The 22,492-nt window shown below is 38.3% G+C and overlaps 1 protein-coding gene across 1 annotated transcript in view; it reads right to left on the bottom strand.

Moving 5' to 3' along the window:
- MUSK (muscle associated receptor tyrosine kinase) overlaps nt 1-22,151 on the bottom strand; it is an 83,753-nt gene extending 61,602 nt beyond the window's left edge. The window contains exons 1-5 of the mRNA XM_028522233.2: nt 21,766-22,151; nt 10,618-10,744; nt 9,723-9,874; nt 6,248-6,375; nt 4,675-4,816 (exon numbers count right to left, since the gene is read on the bottom strand). Of these exons, the coding sequence (XP_028378034.1) occupies nt 4,675-4,816; nt 6,248-6,375; nt 9,723-9,874; nt 10,618-10,744; nt 21,766-21,844 (628 nt within the window). The 5' untranslated portion in view covers nt 21,845-22,151. The remainder of the gene's footprint in view (nt 1-4,674; nt 4,817-6,247; nt 6,376-9,722; nt 9,875-10,617; nt 10,745-21,765) is intronic.
- Between the last annotated feature and the right edge of the window lie 341 nt (nt 22,152-22,492).

Raw genomic sequence — 22,492 nt, 5'->3', positions numbered from 1 at the left:
AGCAAACCCAACGAACTGAAAGGTTGATGTCGCCTTATCAAAATAGTATAATGTTTGGACTCCAAAATAATCTTTCCAAAGCACAAATACAGGTATTCATTCTTCCTAATGATAAAGGTCTCTTTTAACATTTTTCAAAAAGTATAGAGCTATAGAAAATATGAGTAAGCAGATAAAAATTAACCCCTGTGTAATTCTGTATGCGGAGACGATGACTATTAATCATTTGGTATATATTCTGTAAGGTATAATATATAACATATTGTTCTTCAACTACTTTTTCACTTAGGAATATGTTAATATTTCCAATGAATTAATATTTCTGAATAGAACAGTATCTTGCAGAACGAGCTCATGAGTGTATTGCTCTGTTATTTAAATTCCTTTTTATTCCTGACCTCTGGAGATTTACATTTTATTCCTGTGAGTTATATAACCAACCCAGCACTTTTGGGTATTTACAGTCAGAAGATGTTCTTATTATCTTCTCAGTCAAATTTTGGGAGCCATAAGTATTTCTTCCAAGGTTCGTGTTACTTGGTACATAAAGATGCCACGGTCCATCGCTTTTACCATTCTCTTGCAGTATTCTCAGATCCTTTGCCCTATTTTCTTTCTGGCAAAACTACAACACTTGAGTCTTGCCTTTGGATTTGGCTCTCTACTTTCTTTGGACTTAGACCTGTATTAGTGAGGAAAGCTGGGAGTGAGGGGCAACTAGACAAAACAAAACAAAACAATACAAAACAAAACAGTGCCTCCCCATATTCATATCCCATTCCCTACTTACTGTGGCCCAGGAATCCTGGTTTCCCTTGTGACTCATCTCTCCCATTCCCCACAGCTATTTTAAAACCCTCTACCCTCCTCATCCCTCGGCCCCCCCTTGACAGAAGTGTTTCCATCAGATAACCTTACTTTCTACTTCCTGGAGGACATAGAGACCATCAGAACGGAGTGTTCTCAGATTCTATCCGCCAAGTGCATTAACTCATTTATGCTGGAATACACCCCTTTCTCCTTTCTTCCTGTTACAAGGAAGGAAGTTTCCTCTTCCCTGGTATGGTGGTCATATAATTTATCATTGAAGCCTAGATGCTTTTGCAAGTAAAAGAGGGACTCTATTAATAATTACTCCAGGGCAACAGGTGTAAGCCAGAGCGTCCTGGGAAAACAGGGACATGTGGTCACCCTCTGTATAAAGTTCCTCGCATCACTTGTCCCCTGAATACACCCCCTTTGCCTTCACGAGCACCACCAACGTTCCCTTGAATGTGCCCCTTCCTTCTCCTATGTTTAAGTTTTCCTTTTCTCTGGGCTCCTTCTCATTAATGTTTTAACATGTTTTATCTTTTAACAAGGGAAACCTTGCAAGACACCACCACTTACATGCCATGTGCACCACCACTTGCTTTTTTGACCTTGCCCTTCTCTCTGCCAAATTCATTTATACCAAACTGTCTCTTTCATTTCCTGTTCTCCATCATTTACAGAATTCTAGCTCCTTTCCCAATCCCCCTTCTGACACTATTCTCCACAATGTCACACACAATCACCTTGTTCTTTAATGGAACAGACCATCTTCAACATGACTTTAGTTCTCAGACACCTCTATCCGTGCAGCCTTAGGTTCGTTCTCTCTATCACTTGGTTTCCTAAAACAGCACAGTGCTAAACCTTCCTCACACTGTTGGTACTGATGAAATAAAATATCCATGTAAGGCATTTTGCATTTTTAAATGTTAGACATTCCATTGCTTATCCTTTTAGAAAAGCATCTGTGGTTGACCATACTTGAGTTAAATGGTTCTACTGGTAATTTTGCATGTCACCGTCTGAGCCTTGTAAGGTGATACGAAAGGGTAGAATATCTTTGCGTTGCCAGTCCAGCGATCCAGCAGCCCAAGGATGGCAATCTAGAAAGGGAGCTCTACTTTTGTGCTGAGGGTATTTCTTTTATGTTTGTTGTGACACCTCAGATCTAGCAAACATGCTGTACGAAACCCATGGCCTGGCATGCTTATCCTCCTTAGAGTCATATTTGCTTGCAATAAGTGTTATCCCAGAATCAAATGGTGCTTATGGAGTTCTCATTCTGATATCCTCGAACTAATGTTCAGAGTTACTGACGCAATACATTACAAATGCTCCTCCTGTCCTGACTGACCACGGCCAAGATTCATTGTCAGCCCTCCCCATGCCCACCTCGTAGGCATCTGCAGGCACTTTTGGGATTCTTCCAGTTGCTTCTCAGTTGCCTTTTCACCTGTTCTGAGTTGTTGGCTGAACTGGACCTTCCTTTAAATAGGTCATGTTGCGTTGTATCTGGTGGAAACGCCTCAACTATTTCTTTAAGTGGAAGCCAACCTTTCGGAGCTCCAAGACCAAAAACAGATTTGCTGTAATTTTTATGTTCTCATAGTAATAATTATAGTTAATGCCATTTTAAAGTGCTCATTATGTACTAGCAACTGTGCTAAACATGTCACACATCTTCATGTATATTGGCTATTGGGATAAGGACTAGGATGGAGTAAAAATGGACATGTGTGATAAAGTCATCTTACCTACTGTTAGGGTAACTTTAAATAATATGGTCAGTTCTTGCCTTGGCCAGTGTGGCTCAGTTAGTTGGAGCACTGTCTCATAGATTGAAGGGTTGGGCATTTAATTCCTGGTCAGAGCACATCCTAGGTTGTGGTTTCAGTCCCCACTTCAGGGATGTGTGAGAGGCAACTGATCAATGTTTCTCTCTCACATAAATGCTTCTCTCCCTCTCCCTCCCCCTTACTTCCCCTCTCTCTGAAATCAATAAGCATGTCTGCAGGTCAGGATAAAAAAATAAATGATATGATCATCTCTCAATACTAGCAAGTTAATTAAAACCTCCAGCATACATTAACTGTGAAAGCAATGAGCATGACCATTTAAATGTTAGGAAGAAAGAAGAGAATATTTAGTTTTACTGCTAGGCATGATACAAATTAAATGGCAAGGCAAGACCAAACTATGTAATCAGACTTCAGTAATTGAGGTTTTTGATAATTTTTTGGTAAGCCAAAGCTAAAGAGAATAATTTCGATATTTATGAAGACAGTGACCTAAAAAAATCAGTATTATATAATATAAAAGTTCATATATTGAAGACCAAAATCTTTATCACATTGTATACAAGTGGATAACATTAATTCTGCATCGTTCCACATATAGTTCAAGGAAACATTGAATCCAGACAGATATTCAATGTGCCTAAGTGTGCAACTGAGTGTGTTAGTATGTTTGTTTTTTACTGAATAATTAACACCAGCTGGTTGTTGCACACTGAGCTTGATATCACAGTGATAATTTAGAAGCTGTTAAATTATAGCAACTAGGCTGAAATACATCTTTTTTACTGCCTGACAGCCACTATTCTCACCAACCATGTTCATTTTCATGAGGAGTTCATGGAAATTTTATGAGCAGTTGACACAATGATGTAATAAAATGTTATCTCAAGTAAAAGTAAATGTGGGAAGTGAGATCATTAGAGCTGTGAGTGGAAGATCTAGCCAAGAAATAAAAATAATCTTAAAGGACCTAATAAATAGCAACCTACATGATTGAGAAGGATGAGATGTAGAAAAAGATAAATTTTGGCTTAAGAGTAGGATGGAATCAAAAAGTAAGCTATGGGGAACCCTAGAATTGAAACCTTCCCCAATTGAACTAGAATATAATGAGGCCAAGTATGCGATAATCCAATCACTCTATCGATCAGATAAGAGAAAAGCAGAAAACAGGTGATGATTCTGACAGTCAGCACTTAACTGAGTGTTTGTAAAAGGCAGACTCGCTGAATACTATCAGCACCTCACTGAACTCCCACAGCAGACCCTGCTGTCCAGGGGAGAAAACTGGGAAGCAGGGAGGTTAATTCTCTGGCTTCTAACAGGCAGAGCTGGGAAGAGTTTTGTGTACAGCTTCCTCACCTGGCACAAGTGTGCTGGTAACTTCTAATTTTAAGCCAAATGTGATGTAATTTTAGGACATGAAGGATCCGACGACCAAAGGAATAAAACAGCTAACCCTATCTGGATTCTGATTTCTCAGTGAAGAACTTTCACACGCAGTTGGTGAATTAGTTGACTATAAAAGAATATTTTTTTAAAGATGAAAAGATATTTTGACAATGTAACTCGGAGAAGTAGAACTGTTTGTGGTTGTACATTCTGAGTCAGTATTTTAGCATTCTCAACCCTTTGTGACAGAATACAATTTGGAAAAAAAATATTTTCTTTTTTTTATATCATTTTAAAAGCCATGTCTACTTGTTGTAAGAGATCAAATGAGTGTTTTCAAATGCATACACAAGGCAGACTTATCCACGCCAGTCAGACGTTCTAAAGGGGTGTCTTATTGTTCTATTGTTTTAGTATCGTAGTGAATTTAGTCTGCTGTGGGCAAAGTTACTAGTGATTGTAGGCAGTAGATGAAATATGACCTACTACCCCAGTGCGATTTTCTTTCTCTTTTCCATTACTCCTTTCATAGTCTTCACCTTAGAGTCTAGTATCTGGAACAGTTGAGGGAACTGAACTACCTGCATCTCTGCTTTTGCCAGGTACAGCACAGCCTTCAGGTAGCGCGTGAGGCCCTCTGATACCACGCAGGGGAAGGAATGCAGCTCCTTACCCTCAACTTCCAGCTTCACCAGTTTGGAATAGGCCGTCCCGAGGCTGTTTTTGGCCACACAGTGATAATGTCCTGCGTCTTCCTTTTGCACATTATGAATCCTTAAACTCCCAGATTCAAGAACTGCAATGCGGGAATTTTCCTGCCAGGGATAGGGACATGAATTTTAAAAGGTCCATGGCTCTCTCAAGGACATATTTGCCACACTTCATCAAGTTATTGTCATTACTGATGCCATCAAAAATATCATTTGTACATTTATTTGGGACTTATGTATAACACATGATATTATATAAGATAGTACAAGACTACCTACATTAATTTTGATATTAATCCTATAAGATTAGTTTATTTTTATAGTCTTTCATCACATGAGAACACCAAGGCTTATTTGAGTTCGTAAAAGTCACATCCAAGTTGGTTTGATTAAAAGCATTGCTTTTTGCCCTGGCTGGCGTAGCTCAGAGGATTGAGTGCGGGCTGTGAACCAAAGTGTCGCAGGTTCGATCCCCAGTCAGGGTACATGCCTGGGTTGCAGGCCATGACCCCCAGCAACCACACATTGATGTTTCTCTCTCTTTCTCTCTTTCTCCCTCCCTTCCCTCTCTAAAAATAAATAAATAAAATCTAAAAAAAAGCATTGCTTTTAACTACTGTATTTACCATGCACCCTATGGAGTATGCTTGGGGAAATACATGTCCTTTGAAAGAATGGCAAGTTCTACAAATAGAATAAAAATTGGCTTTTGAAGTTAAAATACTACATTTATCTTCTCTTCTGGAACTCTAAATTTAGTAACATGCATAGAGCCACCCCTTGCTTTTATTGTTGGAAATACATCAATACTTATACCAAAAGGAAAGCCAGAGACTTATATAGATTATCATAAAATATTTGACATGATCTGTTTTAGTTTAAATAAAGCAAAGCTAATTGATTTTGCACCATGTTTCAATTACGTGACACATACCATTATTTATTCCCCATGGAATGCTCTATTAGGTAGGTATAAGATACAAAGGCAGTATGAAATGAGCAGGGGAATAGTTGTTTTTGACTAATCTGGGTGACTGGGACATTTGTCAAGATGTTGCTCATTCACCAGCCTTGAAGCTTCACGCTCTAACTTCACTCCAGAATGTTCTCATTCATTTTTCTTCCAAATCTCGTCTTTCTCTCTCCTCCCAGAAACTGTTTATCAGGTCTAAAGCTTGGATTTTTAGTTCCAACATTTTCATTTCCTAAGTCCCTAAGATTCAGTGCTGAAAACTAAATGTTCAACCTGACAACCAACCCAACCAACCAAACCACCAACAAGCCCCTCGCTTTGCTTTCTACTTTGCCTGCTTTTTCATCCCTAACGCTATTGGTTCCTGTCTTATTTTTCCCCCTAGCCAGCCCCAACTGGAATGCCTTAAAACTTGCACATGGGGGACAGAAGTATTTAAGTTTGGTTAGAATACTGTGTATGGAAAAAACCTTATAATCAAAGTTCATGGGTGTGACAGTTTGCAATGGATTGCTGTATTTGAAAATAAGTTGTGTACACCTTTTAACATAATCATCACTTACCCTGAGAGCGCTGTCTCCCTTAATCCATGACACTGATGGTTTGGGATTGCCCATCGTAGTACATGGTAGAACTGCCTTTAATCCTTCTATTATTTTTACATTTATAGGAGGACGAGTTATTTTGGGTTCTAAAGGGAAGTAAAAATTCAAAATTATAAAGTCAATACAGCTTATTAAACTTAGAGTTTCTACCTTTCTATTTAATTCTAAATATCCATTTTAAGACTAGTTTTAGGCATATTAGGTTATAAAATTCACCAAGTGCTAGAGCAGGTCTTCAGTGGATAACGAAGAAATCATTTATGAAAGTTTAGGTTATCTCTAGTTTATTAATAACTTGAAAAACACAAATTTATGAAACATATTAGGAACCTAAGGTTTTCATAAATTCTTCCCTTTAAAAGATAGCTAATAAAAACTTGATTAAAGTAAGCCACCGTCATAACAATTCAACATAATTTATAGAAACAGAAAATTTTTGAAAAAATGTTTTAAGCTTATATTTTTATACAGTTCTGAGTTATGACCTACTTTCCCTTTAGTTTCCATCTTCATTTGACCATTAAATTTGACGACTAAGAGAAAATTAGGTACATTTATTCTCTAAAAAGTAAACCAGATGTTATTATATTAGTAATCAGAGAAATTCTGTCATACAATTTATGGTTAATATACTCTGCAAAACAAACTTGGGTCATTTATCATTTTATGAACCACTCTTAAATTAGTTTTTTCAAAAGAAATAGTTTATGTCAGCTCATTTTTATTCTCCAAGCTTGCAGAGGAAGAAGTTATTAATCTAATATATAGAAAGATTGACAAGTTAAGGATGCCAGTTATTTTATTACTTGAAACATTCATAAAATAGTGAAAACTAAATTTATTTCCTTATAACCTTATGCTACAGATACAAAACAGATGACTGAGAAATGGATGCATTTTATTTCTTTCAGGTCATGTGCCATAATCAATTTGTTACTTTGACAGAGAAGAGCATGAAATAAGCATTTTTCCTCATCTATTTCAATTGTATATTTATATGTATGCGCTGGGAATGGGTTTGGTGGTGGTTATAAATCTTTAAGAAAGTAGAATATGAAGATATCAAGATAGATATGCAGAAAATATAGGGAGAAAATGGAATCATGAAAAATTGAAAAAGGAGATTTAATATTTATTAATTAAGAATGAAATAGAATGAAGAGGAAGAGAAATGAAAAAGATTGTATCTGATTTTGAAATAAAAATCACGTTTGGTCTTTAGATCAAAAGGTCCCACCTAAAGCTAAGTAGGAACAACATAAGAAAACAGTAAACAGATTCTTTTTTTTTTTTAAAGATTTTATTTATTTATTTGTAGAGAGGGAAGGGAGGGAGAAAGAGAGAGAGAGAGAGAAACATCGATGTGTGGTTGCTGGGGGTCATGGCCTGCAACCCAGGCATGTACCCTGACTGGGAATCGAACCTGCAACACTTTGGTTTGCAGCCCGCGCTCAATCCACTGAGCTAAGCTAGCCAGGGCTAACAGATTCTTGTAAATATGAGAAATTCTAGAAATAAAGAGAAAAATTCAAAAATTTTTAAGAAAGATAAATATTAGATTTACCTATAAAGAAATAATAAAAAGACCCTGGCTGGTGCAGGATTGAGTGTGGGCCTGTAAACCAAAGGGTTGCTGGTTGCATTCTTAGGGCATAAGCCTGAGTTGCTGGCCAGGTCCTCAGTACAGGGAGCACAAGAGACAACCATGCATTGATGTTTCTCTCCCTCTCTTTCTCTCTCCCCTCCCCTCTCTCTTAAAATAAATAAATAAAATCTTTTTTAAAGTTAGACAATGTAATTTATTTAAAAAATAAATAAGAAAAAGATTTCTCTTCTGCAAGAATATCATATGAAAATGAATAATTATCTATAGAAAACTATGGAAAAAGCCTTTTAAACTCAAATTCTGTATCTAAATTATTATCTAAGAGTGAGGGCAAAGTAAAGACTTTCAGCCATGCAAAGATTCAGAATATATATCTCATATGCTCACACTGAAAAGAAGCAGCTAGTGATTTTCTCCAGCAAAACATGACAACAGAATAAAAAGATAAAATAAGTAATGATAAAAATCAACAACAATAACAAAAAAGGTGTCTGGCGGAACTGGATTTCACTAAATTTTATGGTGCCAATATGCATGTTTACGTGATTCCCTCCACCCCCCTGCATCCATAGCATGGTGTCAGATAGGAGAAAATGAAGATTATATGATTACAAGCTTAAGAGTTCACAATCAACAGCACGGGAGGTCGTGAGATTTGAGGATTCTGGTAAGGGAGTGCTTGATGATACACCACCAGGTTGGAAAGAGGACTAAGCATGGGAGGAATGAAGCCCCATTTAGGGGTCAGTGGAAGGGGGAACAGAGAGGAGTCAAGGGCAGGAGAATGTGACCATGTTGGCGACAGTGTATAGTGGGAGTACGGAAGTGAGAGGGGGAGACTCTGTTCTTAGCTGCGAAAGAGACAGATGGAATTTGTGCCTTCTATTTGGAGGCATACCATGAGTCTGGGAAACCGTTTCCCTGATCAAGCAACACTGGAGTCAGAAATGTTCGTGTTCAGGGTATGACATACTAGAGTTTAGGATTTTAAATACAGTTCACTTTCTGGGGCTGACAGGTCATCGACTGGGTAGGCTGGTAAAGAGTTAAGGCAAACATCACTGGATTTGTGGAGGTCAAGGCATTGTAAGGATGAAGTAGCTGGAGGTCCTGCTTTGTGACTGTTGAAAGCCCCTAGGATGACAGCAAGAGTAGACAGCAAGGTGGACAGAAAGATACAAGAATCAAAGTCTTTGATAAACATATGAAATGCCTAGAAGTGAGTAGATGACTTAACAAGTGGAGTTGGTCAGATGGCACAGATCCTCACAAGAGGAAAGATTTTGCACAGGAATACACAAGATGGCAGCTTAAACAAGGGCTAGGGGATTAGCCAGGAGCTCACTAGCCTTGTGGACATGAAGTGAGGAAAAACTAAACAGCCTCCATTTAAGCAGAAAAGTCACTCAAGTCTGCAAAGTCACTCAAGACAATCAAGCTGAACTAAGGCAAATGCATTGAAGAAATGCTGTTAAGCGACTAGAGATAAAAAAAAGAAAGGGTGGGGTGTATTTGGTTGTAATGGAACTGCTCTAAAGGCACAGAGACCGCGAGAGAGGTTCCTCAGTGAGAGAAGTCTGGGCGGAGCAAATAAAGAGCTGTGTCCGGCAAGAAAATGAAGAGGACAGGAACTAGCAGACTTGCCTTTAGGGTGGTGGCTGATGGCAGGAATAAGAGGTGTGGAATTAGCTTCCTCAAGGTTGTATTTTCAACTTGACCTTGTCTAGCTTCTGAACCTTCAGGTCTGTGGGAGTCTCTGTTTACTGCCTGCTCCAAAATGTACCAAGTCAATTTAAAAACCAATAGAGGGTTGTCTTTCTCACTCACTCATCTTCACTTGCAGGGCCCCACAGCTCTCGGCAGCGCCTCCCACGCCATTGTTGGCTATGCAGCAGTAAATGCCATCATCGCTGTCTTCCACGCTCAGGATGGTGAGCAGCTGCCCGTTCTCGCGAATGCTGTACCGGGTGTCGAAGAGCCTGCAGGGTGCAGGGGAAAATGCCAGGTTAGGGCCTCACCTGTGATGTTTCGGCTACGGTGAACTGATCAATCACATGACTTATCGGTGAGGAAGTAGATTAGAGGCGAGAGGAAATGAGTGAATTCTGAATAGTAGAATAGCCTTATTTAGTCATATACAGCTAACATTATATTCTAATCTTTGCTAGGCTCCCCTAGTCAAAACACCATGGAGTCCTTTAAAAATGCTTTCAAAAGGGAATGTCTGTTGATAAGACCAAATGTAAAATTTAGTTTACTTGGGAAAGTATTACCAAGATACGGAGTTCTCTTCCCACAATTACTGGGAAATAGCAGCTGGACGTAATGAACACACGTACCTCAATGTAACTAGCAGAAAGGGTTAAATGTTTATAAAAGTAACTAACAATTAACTGCATATTTATTCATTCATTAAACAAATACTGAGTGAAACCCTAACAAGTGCCAGGCATAGTTCTAGTTCCTTGGGATACGTGAGGAAGCCAACAGCCTTGACTTCCCATGTCAATTAAATCACTGTTTCCCTTTGAGCAGTTCCCTTAACTTCACTGATGTTCAGATCTTACATTTATAAAACGAGGACATTTGCATTTTATATGTTATAGAAGGTGAACTTCAGTACTGCCAAGAGCTGTGGTTGCTTTTATGTCAAGATAAATCGCAAGGCAGCCTTGGCATTCTTGCCCCTCCCCAACCCCCAAGAAAAGGGCAGAATACTTACTTAATGAGAATTTTATTTCTAGTCCAGGAAATTTCAGGCTGGGGGTAGGATTCCACCGCACACATGAAAGTAGCCACTTCTTCGACTAAGGCATCCACCGTCTCCAGAGGAGTGGTGATGACAGGAGCTAACAGGGGAGGAGAAGGCAGATGAGAGCTGTGGACCGACCCTCTGTGCGCACTCAGAGGCCTCCACAGGCCTGAATGAGAATTATATTTCCACATAGCACAAATTTGCCAAAAGGAAGAAAAATTTCATGTAGAGAATTTTGTTTCTACTTGCAAACTAGGCATTTGAGAATCAATCAAGAAAGCTCTTAGGAGAGTAGGACTTAGAATGTATTGTATGTGAGTAGGGACACGCCCACTTTTTGGAAAGCCCAAACATATATGAAGGACAAATATATAAAGTTAGGAAACATAAAATGTCCATGGCCACCCAACACCAGTGAACTTCAAGGGAAGTGTGATGGAAGGGAAGGGAGTGAGAGTGGAAAGAGATGGTATTCTTAACAATTGTTTTGAAACAGTCTCCCCCACATTTTATAAAAAATGCACATGTTCATATGAACACATTTCCAGGGTCTTTAGAGGGGCTCCCGCAAATAATAGACTTTGAAGTTTAAGCTTTATCAGATGCAGAGAGAATTCACATCTGCATATGAGTAGATTAGAAAAAGACACCATGATGAAAAGATAAATGACCCAAGTGAAAATGGGCAAAGGGTCTTAACAGACGTTTTATTCAAAGAATGTGTATGAATGGGAAACAACATGAGAAGATGCTCAACATTGTTAGTCATTAAAGAAATGCAAGTCAAACCACAGAAAGATACCACTTCACACCCACTAGAGTGGCTCAGATCAAAGGGAAAGAAACAACAAATGTTGGTGAGGACACGGAGGAATTACCACACCAGTGTGTTGCTGGTGGGAATGCCAAATGGTGCAACTGCTGTGAAAAAAAATATGGTGGCTTCTCAAAACATGAAATATATAATTATTATGTGATACAGTAATTTGACTTCTGGGTATATATCTAAAAGAATTGAAAGTGGGGACTCAAGCAGATTTTGGCACACCCATTTTAATGACAGCATTATACATGACAACCAAAAGGTGGAAACAACCCAAGTGTCTGCCAACAAATGAACAGATAAACAAAATATAGTTTATCTATACAATGACATTATATTTGAGAATAAAAATAAATGGGGTGTGGCACATATTACAACATAGACAAACCTTGGAAACAATAAGCTAACAGCAAACACCCCGTCAGAAGGACAACATATTGTACAACTTTATTTGTATGAAAGGTCCAGAGTAGACAAATCTATAGTAACACATTGTATGTGGGAAACGTATTTATACGTTTTACGTTGACTGGTAGTAGAGCGTGCGATAAAAACTACCCGCAAACAATGTGGTAACAGAAAATATATTGGTGATTGGCTAGGATGGAGGGGGAAGATGGAGGGGTTGGCGGGGGGGGTAATGACTGGAAGCAAAAAGGGTCCTTTGCCTTGGAAGGACCAGCAATCTGGATGACAAGGTAGAATAGATATATAAAATGATGAGCTATAATAATCAGTTATACCTACCGTCCTCTTACAGTTTTTAATACTGCCCCTTTTGCTCCATAAATACCTGAGTTTGGATGATAAACTATGTGGCCATTTTAGTTAAAACATAAGGTGCACATGAAAGCCAAGCAGGGTGGACAGTATTTTAGATGCGGAGTAGTTGGTGGCAGCCTCATGAATCACCGACAACTGGCACGTTGGCCGCAAAAGATGCACCTACTACCTACATAACCTTCTTCTGTTCAGTGCACTCCAAGGCAAACTCGTCAGCTGAGAGTGAGGGAAAGTGGACAATGGTAGTTGGGTGTGTTTCCCTTAGCTCCTATCCCCCTTGTTAATGTCATTCTTCTCTTAACATCTCTTTAAAGCATCATCTCCTCCCAATTCTTCTAACTTGTTAGAGCCAGATGCCCTTTTCCTTAACCTTTGTTCATCCTGTGTAGTTGCTCTTACAGTGCTTGTCACACAGACACTATTACTATGGCCCGTTTATGTTTTGTCCCACACTCAGCCATAAAAACCTTGAGCTTTTGGTCAGGGATCATGTCTAGATGTGTTTCTATCCCGAGGGTTAGCACATGTACTGATGTGTTATTTAAATGTACAGACTACATTTCTGAAGCCTGTACAAAAGGCATACAGTTTCTAAAAGGTTGAAAGAGAGCAGCTGAAATGAAACAGCAGAATTTTTAGCTAAAATGAGATGTATAGGTACCAAAGCCACCTTTTCCTAGTTCTCCACTGATACAGCCATTGAAATATACAGAATGCAGTACAAAGAAATAGAGAAATGAAAGGTATCAAATAAAGGTATTAAGAAATGTAAAATCTAGACTGACAGGCACTTCTGATGGAAGTTTCAAAAAAAATAAAGCAGAGGAAATAACCTAGGGGATATACAGCTGATCATTTTTCAAAATTAAAAAAAGGGCATGAATATTTAGGTTGGAAGTTATACCAAGTGCCAAGTCAGATAAAGAAAAATGAATTTATCCCTAATACATTGGATTAAATCTATAAAAATTACAGATAGAAAGTCTTAAACCTTACTAGAAAGAAAAGATCAATTGCTTTGATAGAAATGCTAATTAGGCTGACATGACATTATTCAGCAACAATTGATGCCAAAATTCAATGGACTAATACCTCTAAAGGGATGAGATAAAATAACTTTTAGCCTGGAATTCTATAGCCAGCTTAGATAATAATTTAAAATGAAGATAAAATAAAGACACAGGCCAATCCTGATATTGTTTACCACTCACAGACCTTCTGTGAAACAGTTGGTGAAGTCTGTAACCTCAATAAGAAATCATTTGTACCCTTTGTTTATGATGGCCATCATAAACAAACAACAAGTGTTGGAGAGGTTGTGGAGAAAAGGGAACCCTAGTGCACTGTTGGTGGGATTGCAGACTGGTACAACCACTGTGGAAAACAGTATGGAATTTTCTCAAAAAACTAAAAATGGGTCTGCCTTTTGGCCCAGCAATTCCACTGCTAGGATTATATCCTAAGAACCCTGAAACACCAATTCAAAAGAACCTATGCACCCTAATGTTCATAGAAGCACAATTTACAATAGTCAAGTGCTGGAAGCAACCTAGGTGCCCATCAGCAAATGAATGGATCAAAAAACTATGGTACATTTACACAATGGAATTCTATGCAGCAGAAAGAAAGGAGCTCCTACTCTTTGCAACAGCTTGGATGGAGCTGGAAAGCATTATGCTAAGTGAAATAAGCCAGGTGGTGAAAGACAAATACCATATGATCTCACCTTTAACAGGAACCTAAACAACCAAACAAACAAACAAGCAAAATATAACCAAAGACACTGAAATAGAGAACAGGCTGACCAGAGGGGAGAGGAGAAGGAATTTCAGGGCAAAAGGGGAAGGGTTTACAGGAACAAATATAAAAGAAACATGGACAAAAACTGTGTGGAAATGGGAGGGGGGTAGGGAGGTGGGGATGGCTGGGGGGGTGGCCTGGGATGGGAATAAAAGATAGAAAACTGTACTTGAACAGCAATAAAAATAAAAATAAAGATAAAAATAAATCATTTATACCCAAAAGGAAGGAATGAAAGATGGCAATAGTAAATACAAATGGTGATAAAAATTGATTGCAATTTTAACTCACTGTGTAATATTTAAAAAACAAACCATGAATTTCCGTGTTTAAAAATGAATGAAACTAAAATTATAGATAAACAAGGATAAGATCAAAGTTCAGGGAAGAAGTTCCGTGGACAGTTAAAGCTAAGCTCTTTACCACAAACAGGACGATGACAGAACTACTTAACAACTACAAACATGGGGAGAAAAAAATGTATGGCTAAATGCATGGGTTAAGATTTTTTTTAATGTTTTGTTTATTTCCTTTTTTTAGACTTCACATGTAAGTGAAATCATATGGTATCTAAAAAAACAAAATAAATGAAGAAACACACTTTTAGATACAGAGGAGGTACTGATGGAAGCCAAATGACAGGGGTTGGGGGGATGGGAAAATGGTAAAAGGAATAAGGAAGTACAGATTGCCGGTTACTAAAATGGTCAGAGAAACATAAAATACAGCACAGGGATATAGTACAAACATGTATTAATGATTACACTAAAAGTAGATTAGAAAGCAAACTTCCAAAGTAGCAGGAGAAAAAAAAGGGACTTTAACTCTATCAATCAAAAGAAGGAGGATGAAGAGGGTGAAGAGGAGGTGGAAGAAGAGGAAGAGGAGGTGGAAAAAGAGGAAGAGGAGGGAGAAGAAGGAGGAGGAGGGGAAGAAAGAGAGAGAGAGAAGGAAAGAAAAGAAGAAAACCAGGATAACGAAGCTAAGAGAAGATATGGGTAACAGCAGACACAAAATAGTGTGGAAGAAACAAGCCTGAATATATCAGAAATCACAGTAAATGCCAATGGCATAAACTGATCTATAAAAAATAGATTCTATTATAGAAGAGTAAAAAACACAGAAGGCACACCTAAATAAATTAAGACAAATGTTGGAAACAACGAGAAGGAAAAAATATGTAAAGTAAACAGTACTTAAGGTGATAAAGCAATAAACAGTAGTAATATGAGAAAAAATAAAATATATGGTGGTAAGATGTATAGAATGAAGAGAAACACTACTCACTAATAAAAGGAGCAATTCATCAGGAAGATACACAATCATGAAGCTTCATTATTTCAAAATAAAGACTTAAAGCTAAGGCTAAACATTACAGTGAAGTTATACACTCCTAAATTTTTAAAGGAAATTACACACACATATATATGAGAGAGAGAATGGAGGAATGAATACCAAAATGTTAGAAAGTATTTCCCCTAGGTGTGCACATTAAGTATAATTTTATACTTTTGTTTTGTTGTATCTTAGAGTGTTAAAAAATGAACACATTATTTTTGTAGTAAAATGTTATAACAAATCAGAATACTACAGAAATATTCACTTCCCAATGCAATGCAAGAAAACTTGTAACTGATAAACTCTGAGAAAGTCCATCTCTTATGTATAAAATATATATTCTCTAAACAACTAATGAATGAAATAAGCAATCAATTATATAATCACATAGCTGTTAAGAGATAAAAACAAAAAATATCATATTAAATGTGTGGGATGCAAGGAATGATGGGGCCAAAGGTTAACTGATAATATTAAATGCTTTTATTGGACTATTGAGCAACTAGGCATGGAGAGCCACTCCAGCGCAGGGCTTGGATTCGCATCCCCACGCCCTCCCTGTGCTGCCCCACCAAGTCTCTTAATGCGTGCCTGGGTGTCTTCAGCTGTAGGCGGAGGTGACAATAAAGCCACCACATGGGCTTCTACTACCTTGCAAGGGCCAAGCATGAATGTTTAGAGTGTCGTGAGAAAATTGTTAAATAAAGCTCTTATTAAAACCTAAATTATATAAATATAGAATTGAATTATGTTAAAAACAAAGTAATAACACTCCCAGTTCATCACTTCCTAATTATTTTACTACAGTTTACTATTATCTTTGTTCTTGAGGTTATTTACATCTAATATATCTGGATGGCAGAAGCAGTACATAAAGGCGTGCTTTTGCACGTCTTTTCTCAATTCAGTGTCAGTAGTGTGAAATTGGCAGTGGTTGGAGTATTTACACTGCAGAAATCAACAAATGCAATAAATCAGGGCCTTCCGTTTTTTCTTAGAGAAGCAGATATTTAACACAACCCAGCAACTCCTATATAATTAGAAGGTTACTTACAGTGACTGCCAATGGTACTTCGAAGATCAGAGATAATATAGAATGTGTTCATTCTCTATTAGTTAAAGTGGCAGGTGGAAGAATTGCATAAACAATTTTACTATGATACATCTTTTTGGGGGTATGTAGAAAAAAATGGCAAAAATATACCAACATATTCAACATCCCTGTAAGTAAGGATGACTTTTTTCTCTTTTCAATTTTTATATATGGTGTGTTTCAAAATCATTCTTTAAAAAAATATTTTATTTATTTATTTTTAGAGAGGGAAGGGAGGGAGAAAGAGAGAGAGAGAGAAACATCAATGTGTGGTTGCTGGGGGTCATGGCCTGCAACCCAGGCATGTACCCTGACTGGGAATCGAACCTGCGACACTTTGGTTTGCAGCCCGCGCTCAATCCACTGAGCTACGCCAGCCAGGGCTTCAAAATCATTCTTAATGGCCATGTATTATTTTTATTTAAAATCTTTATTCATTCACTCAATACATGGATGCAGAAGTGATGGAGGTAACAGACACGTTATTAATATTATCTTTCCAGCAAGGAAACACAAACTCTGTGCAGATCAGTCATGATCAAAGAAGTAGGTGTTAGAACGTCTCGACAAACAGACATGGAGAAATCTGTGAGGTGTTATTAAGAACTTTATTAAGTTAACACCTTCCCATTGTGTTCTGTGGTATGACAGTTGTATGTGGTTTGACTCTGTTTTTAATAACTTTAGCATCTAAAATTGATTAAGGACCTGCTATGGGCCATGCATCACATTCTTCCCGTCATTATCTCATCTATGAATCACAACAAGCATAAACACATACTATTATTATTCTCACTTGCAGATGTAAAGTGGAGGCTAAGAATGGTTAGATAACTCGTCTAAACATAAAAAAGTACAAGGTGAGAGTGCTGAATTTCAAGGTTAAAATGGGTTCAAAGTCCCCATCTTTTAACTCTAAGCTACAGCATGTCTTCAAGTATAATACTAGTTACCCACAGAATGGGCGGAGGAGGGTAAGATTCACAGTCAATGGCAATTTCTTTCGGCAGAATATAGTTGGCTAAGTTCATTTTGCCCATGTTCCAAAATTCTCCAAACAAATCTGCTTTCAGAATGTTACTGACACAATCACATAGTTGTGTTTGATGACACTTGTTGACTCAGCCGACTGTCTCGTGTTTCCTTTCATTCTCCTTCCAGCTTTCATCTCAGCCAGAGCCTGTTGAAACTGGGGCGCTATTTTCTTCCTCAGTCCAAGGACCGCACGAATAACAAACACATGAAAATGAACACAACACTCTTCTGGACCTGAAGAGTAACTTAACTTGACTACTAGCTGCTTGATGAGAAGGACACAATGTTACTCTTTGAGGGGCTCTAGCACCTGGGGCGCTGCCAAACCAACTTCAGATTGAATAGCTGCTGATCCACGTGACCAAGTGATTGAGTAAACAAAGAAGTCAGGTGTGTCTACTCCTTTTTGTTTTAGATCAATTTGGGCTCAGACTTGGAACATATTCATGTTTTCTAATATCATAAATACAGGACTGTTTTCTCAGTAGGAGAAAACACTTTGGTATTGGAAATTCTCCAAAGCCCCCAAAGAAAGAGGATATTCAGTATTGCCCAGCATTTGGCATGTTTTAGAAACTGACTCGTTTATACTACTGATGATATATTTAATAACATATAAGTTATTTTTTTGCCATGATGTCTTTGGAACTGGTAAGGTTTCTTGATTATCTCAATAATCACTTATCGGTGCTGCATCATTCACTCTCCGTCTCAGAGCGCACTCTTGGTCCTTCAGGGATGACACCAGATACAGGCAGCTAAGAGTTCCAGCTCAGCCTGTTAGAGTTTCTGAAATTGCATCTCCTGGGGACATTCCTTTGGGGTAAGGCAGGGTCTCCTAGAGATCCTTCTAAAATGTACATGGACCCAGGAGTGATCATTTCACCAATCACTGACAGTCCTTAGCACAGTCCAAAATATTATATGTAGAGCCCTGGTAAACACTTTCCCAGGCCTCAAGTGTCCTTATTTCACGTTCTTCATTGTTCAGCCTATACTGCATGATCCTGTTGCCATAGAATCTCAACGTTCTTACTCTGTAGTCCTTTAGCTGCATTGACCCTGGAAAGCCCCAGTCTTGAACCAATCCAGACAGCTGTCCTTGCAGCTCCTGTGTTCGTATATTGCTGTCGGATAAAGTGAAACTCTGGTACGGATCAGAGTTGCCAGCCAAGTGCAGTCCTCAGCCCAGCTGGGGTCTCAGCATGGCCCACGAGTGCTTCTACATTCTCTGGTCCTCTGCTCGCATCTTCCTGAGTGGGACCGGGACCGCTTCCTTCGGGTTCTCTGCTCAGCCCTCACTTGTCAGTTTTCCCCAGTGACTGCCAAGTTCTATTTCACTGCCACATTGCCTACTTCCCCGTTGGAAACATGATAGAAATCTTGACATTTCTGCTCATCCTTTCTGTTCTTTGAGGTCACCGATATTTAAGGTAACCTATGTTTCCCCAAACATGCCATGGGTTTCTCTTTCAATGCACATCAATATTAAATATTCATCCAGGACTTGGTGTCCTGGATTTCAATGACAGCTGTGCCCGCTCTGAATTAGTCATATGTTGAGCCTGTGAATCCTATCCCTGTAAACATATGTCTTAGAAGAGGGGGTTACTCAAAAATCAGTCGGACTCCACAATCTTAAGGAATGCTAGTAAATGGGGTAATTTTAAAAATGGGGTGTAGACAGGAGTTCTTCATGCATGTTAAACAGGTTCAGTGCTGGTTACATGAATTCCTATGCTCCCACAATTTAAATTCTGCTGTACACATAATATTTCATGCTAAAGCATTAAATGTTTTAAAAGTATGTGGTTGGCTACTTTCATACACGATAGTTTATAAATTTCTTCTTGTGGGTTATGATTTTGAGCCCATCATTGAGAGTATCAGTAGTTGAAATGATTCAGAAAGATAGTGACTTTTCCCTTGTCTTTAAATATTAGGAATCTCAAACTGAAACTAAAACAGTAAACTATGAATTCTACCAAGTTGGTTATTAATTTTATTGAGAAAATGGCACACTGATAGAAAGGAATCCACTGAATACCCTTTCACTATTTTAAATCTGTCTATTTTGTAAAATGTTATTGGGTAGATTCCCTGATTTATTCATGATAAAGGACTTAGAAAAAATGTATACCAACTAAAAAACATTTTTAAAAATTGCCTTCGGCCAAGAATTTAAAAACAACTGCAAAATAATTTGTGTAGAACATTTTTATTACTTCAAACAATATTAAAATAATAGCACATTGTTGTGTTTTGTTTGTACCAATATAGTCCATGCATTTCAACATTTACAATTTTAAAGATTGTACTTTCATGATAATGCTTATTCTCAGAACTGGATTGTGCAGTAAATTGATCTTTGTTCTGCTAGACCTGGTGTCTTTGGCTAAGGTTGATGTTAAATGCATATTATTTTAGGTTTTACAATAAATACAGTAGACTAGGCAAAACTATTGTTTTCATTTTTGATTTTACACACTAATGATAGTGGCACATAAATTATAAATAAGTAAAGTTGGATTAATAATCTGATTATTTTATTTAAAAGCCAAGATATCTGATTTTGTTAGCTTTATACCACCATATTTTGAAGTTTGCAAAATACAGTGTGCATTTGAAATAAGGGCTTTATCTGTAAAATTTGGAAACTCAAAATCATTACTTTCCAGGATATAAATTAGGAGTTGCTTATAGAAAAAGCTTGTTTATTTTTTCCTTTTTTGTGCACCAAATTCTAATTTGATCCATCAAAATCAATTGTCCAGCTCCTTATAAGACCACATTTTACTGAATTTTAGCATTTAACCATACCACACTATATAACTTTTGTGGTTTAAAATAGCACAAATAAGATACAACAATCCATAAGTACCAGCATCCAGGTGCTATCCTACCGGACTTCCGCTGTGTGATCGGGAAGTATTAAAATAATCTGGAAGCAATGTCAAGTCTTTCTGGCTATTATTAGCTGTTTGAAAAGATCTAGGTTCTCTTTTATCTGCAGATACCTCAAAGCATTAGTTGGCAATTAAATGTTTAAATGCATGTGCAGATATCATCCTGCTTATGTAAAATGGAAAACACAACAAAACAAATTAAGTTCATGAAATCAGACTATCGAGAAAGCTGTATCTTATTTGCATGGGCATTTTGACACTGTGGCTCCAGAAATTTTAAAGAACCACAAAATCTAAAGCTGTATTTCCCATTTACATACAGATACTACCTTTGCTTACCTATACAATGCAAGCATGTTCAGTTCTTTGATAAAATAGTATACAAAGGGAAAATAATTTCTTTGAATGTGTCCTAAAACACAGAAATCTTTTTATTCTACGGTGATACACTAATTTGAAAACTGTTTACTTTAATGGATACCATTCACTCCACTTTCTCACGTCTTTTCAAAAAAGATTTCAACGCAGCCCTCAGTCACTTCGCAAATCACGTATTTTCCAGTCTTTCCCCCTGATTTGAAGCACACTAGTCTCAGCTTCATAACACGCTGGCCAGAAACCCTGTCACTGTGGACATTCTTGCTACTGCAACAGGTGTTTGTCAGTTTCTTAAGTTGCTTTCCTTTCCCCTGAGGTGGTGTTATTTCCGGTACATTCCAAAGGCCCTGAAAAAAAACTCTCACAGTCTCTTGCCAAGCCAAATCATGACTCGGCCTCAAAGTTACTGAGAACCCATTATCTTCAGGCTTTTCTTAAATAGGCAAATCGTGTGCATCTATCTCTAATTCTGATTTTTGAGGAACTAAAAATTTATGAAGAGTTTTGTAAAATTAAAAAGTGAAAATGGAAATGATTTTTTGTTCAGAAGCAAACGCTCTGGATGTCTGGCAGTAGGGCTGATTATATCCCTGCGTTTAAAGGTTTTCATCATCCATTTAGACCACCCTGAAGTTTGCCGTCCACGTAAATAAAACAGATCCTGATAACTTGCAGTCTAATGTTCCTACCTGCTAGCTAATGTTTCCTCTGCTAGTGAGGGCTCTGCGTGCACTGTCTGGCTCAATTTTTTATTGCATAACTTAAGGAAGGGAGCGAGACCGCTAGAAAGGAGCCCATCAATCAATTGCTTATTTATATAGCTCTCCACACATTGAACCCCTACTTCGCCAAGCAAAACCCAAGCCCACCATAATATGAATCGGTCATAATCAGGGCGCGCACACACACTCTTTAGAACGGCGACAGGGCAACAAGAAGACAAGATCGCTCAAACCAACCTTTTGGAAGTTTCTCAGTCCCGCTGAAGGCAACCAAGGTAAGAATATGTACCAGTGGAATGTTGACGAGCTCTCTCATGATTAATCCAGGCTCAGGCAGGAGAAAGTTCCTTCTCGACAATGCAAGGAAAATGCCCCACAGTTTACATTTTAAAGCATAGTTTGTTACAAAAGGGTCGCCTGCTAATGACTGTTTGTGTCAGCAGCTCCACAGGCTCTAAGTATAATCAGGAATTCTCAGACTTGGCTGTAATGATGGACACGGCCAGCTGGTGAGTATCCACTTAGACCAGGAACGCAAGTGTAGGGCTGGAGGAACAAGGGAAAGAAAATCCCTTTAGAATCCCTTTTAAGACAGTGACAGAAGGACAATACCAGATGCCTTTTGCAACCATCACTGCAGTCCCTGAGGTATGGGTTTTGGGATCTGATTCATCTCACCACCTCTCCTGCATTCACCCCGGAGCCCTGGATGTACCTAACCGTGACTCCTCCCCCCTCACTTCACCGCCCACATCCAACCCATTACCAATACCTACAGATTGTACTGACTCAATATTCCTTGATTTCTTCCCCTCCTTTGATGCCAACGAGTATCTCACGATCCCAACCTCTGTTTTAGACATTCATCTTTTCTGAACAACAGAGACAGCTTCTGTCCGCTCTCTCTGCCTTGTGCCTTACGGTCTTCTAACGTCTTTTCAGATAGCCTCCCCGCTCAAAAGCC

This window comes from Phyllostomus discolor, chromosome 3, assembly GCF_004126475.2.
Source record: "Phyllostomus discolor isolate MPI-MPIP mPhyDis1 chromosome 3, mPhyDis1.pri.v3, whole genome shotgun sequence".
Classification (NCBI taxonomy): Eukaryota; Metazoa; Chordata; class Mammalia; order Chiroptera; family Phyllostomidae; genus Phyllostomus; species Phyllostomus discolor.
Note: the sequence above shows the minus strand (reverse complement) of the source record. Positions and strands in the feature narration are given on the sequence as shown.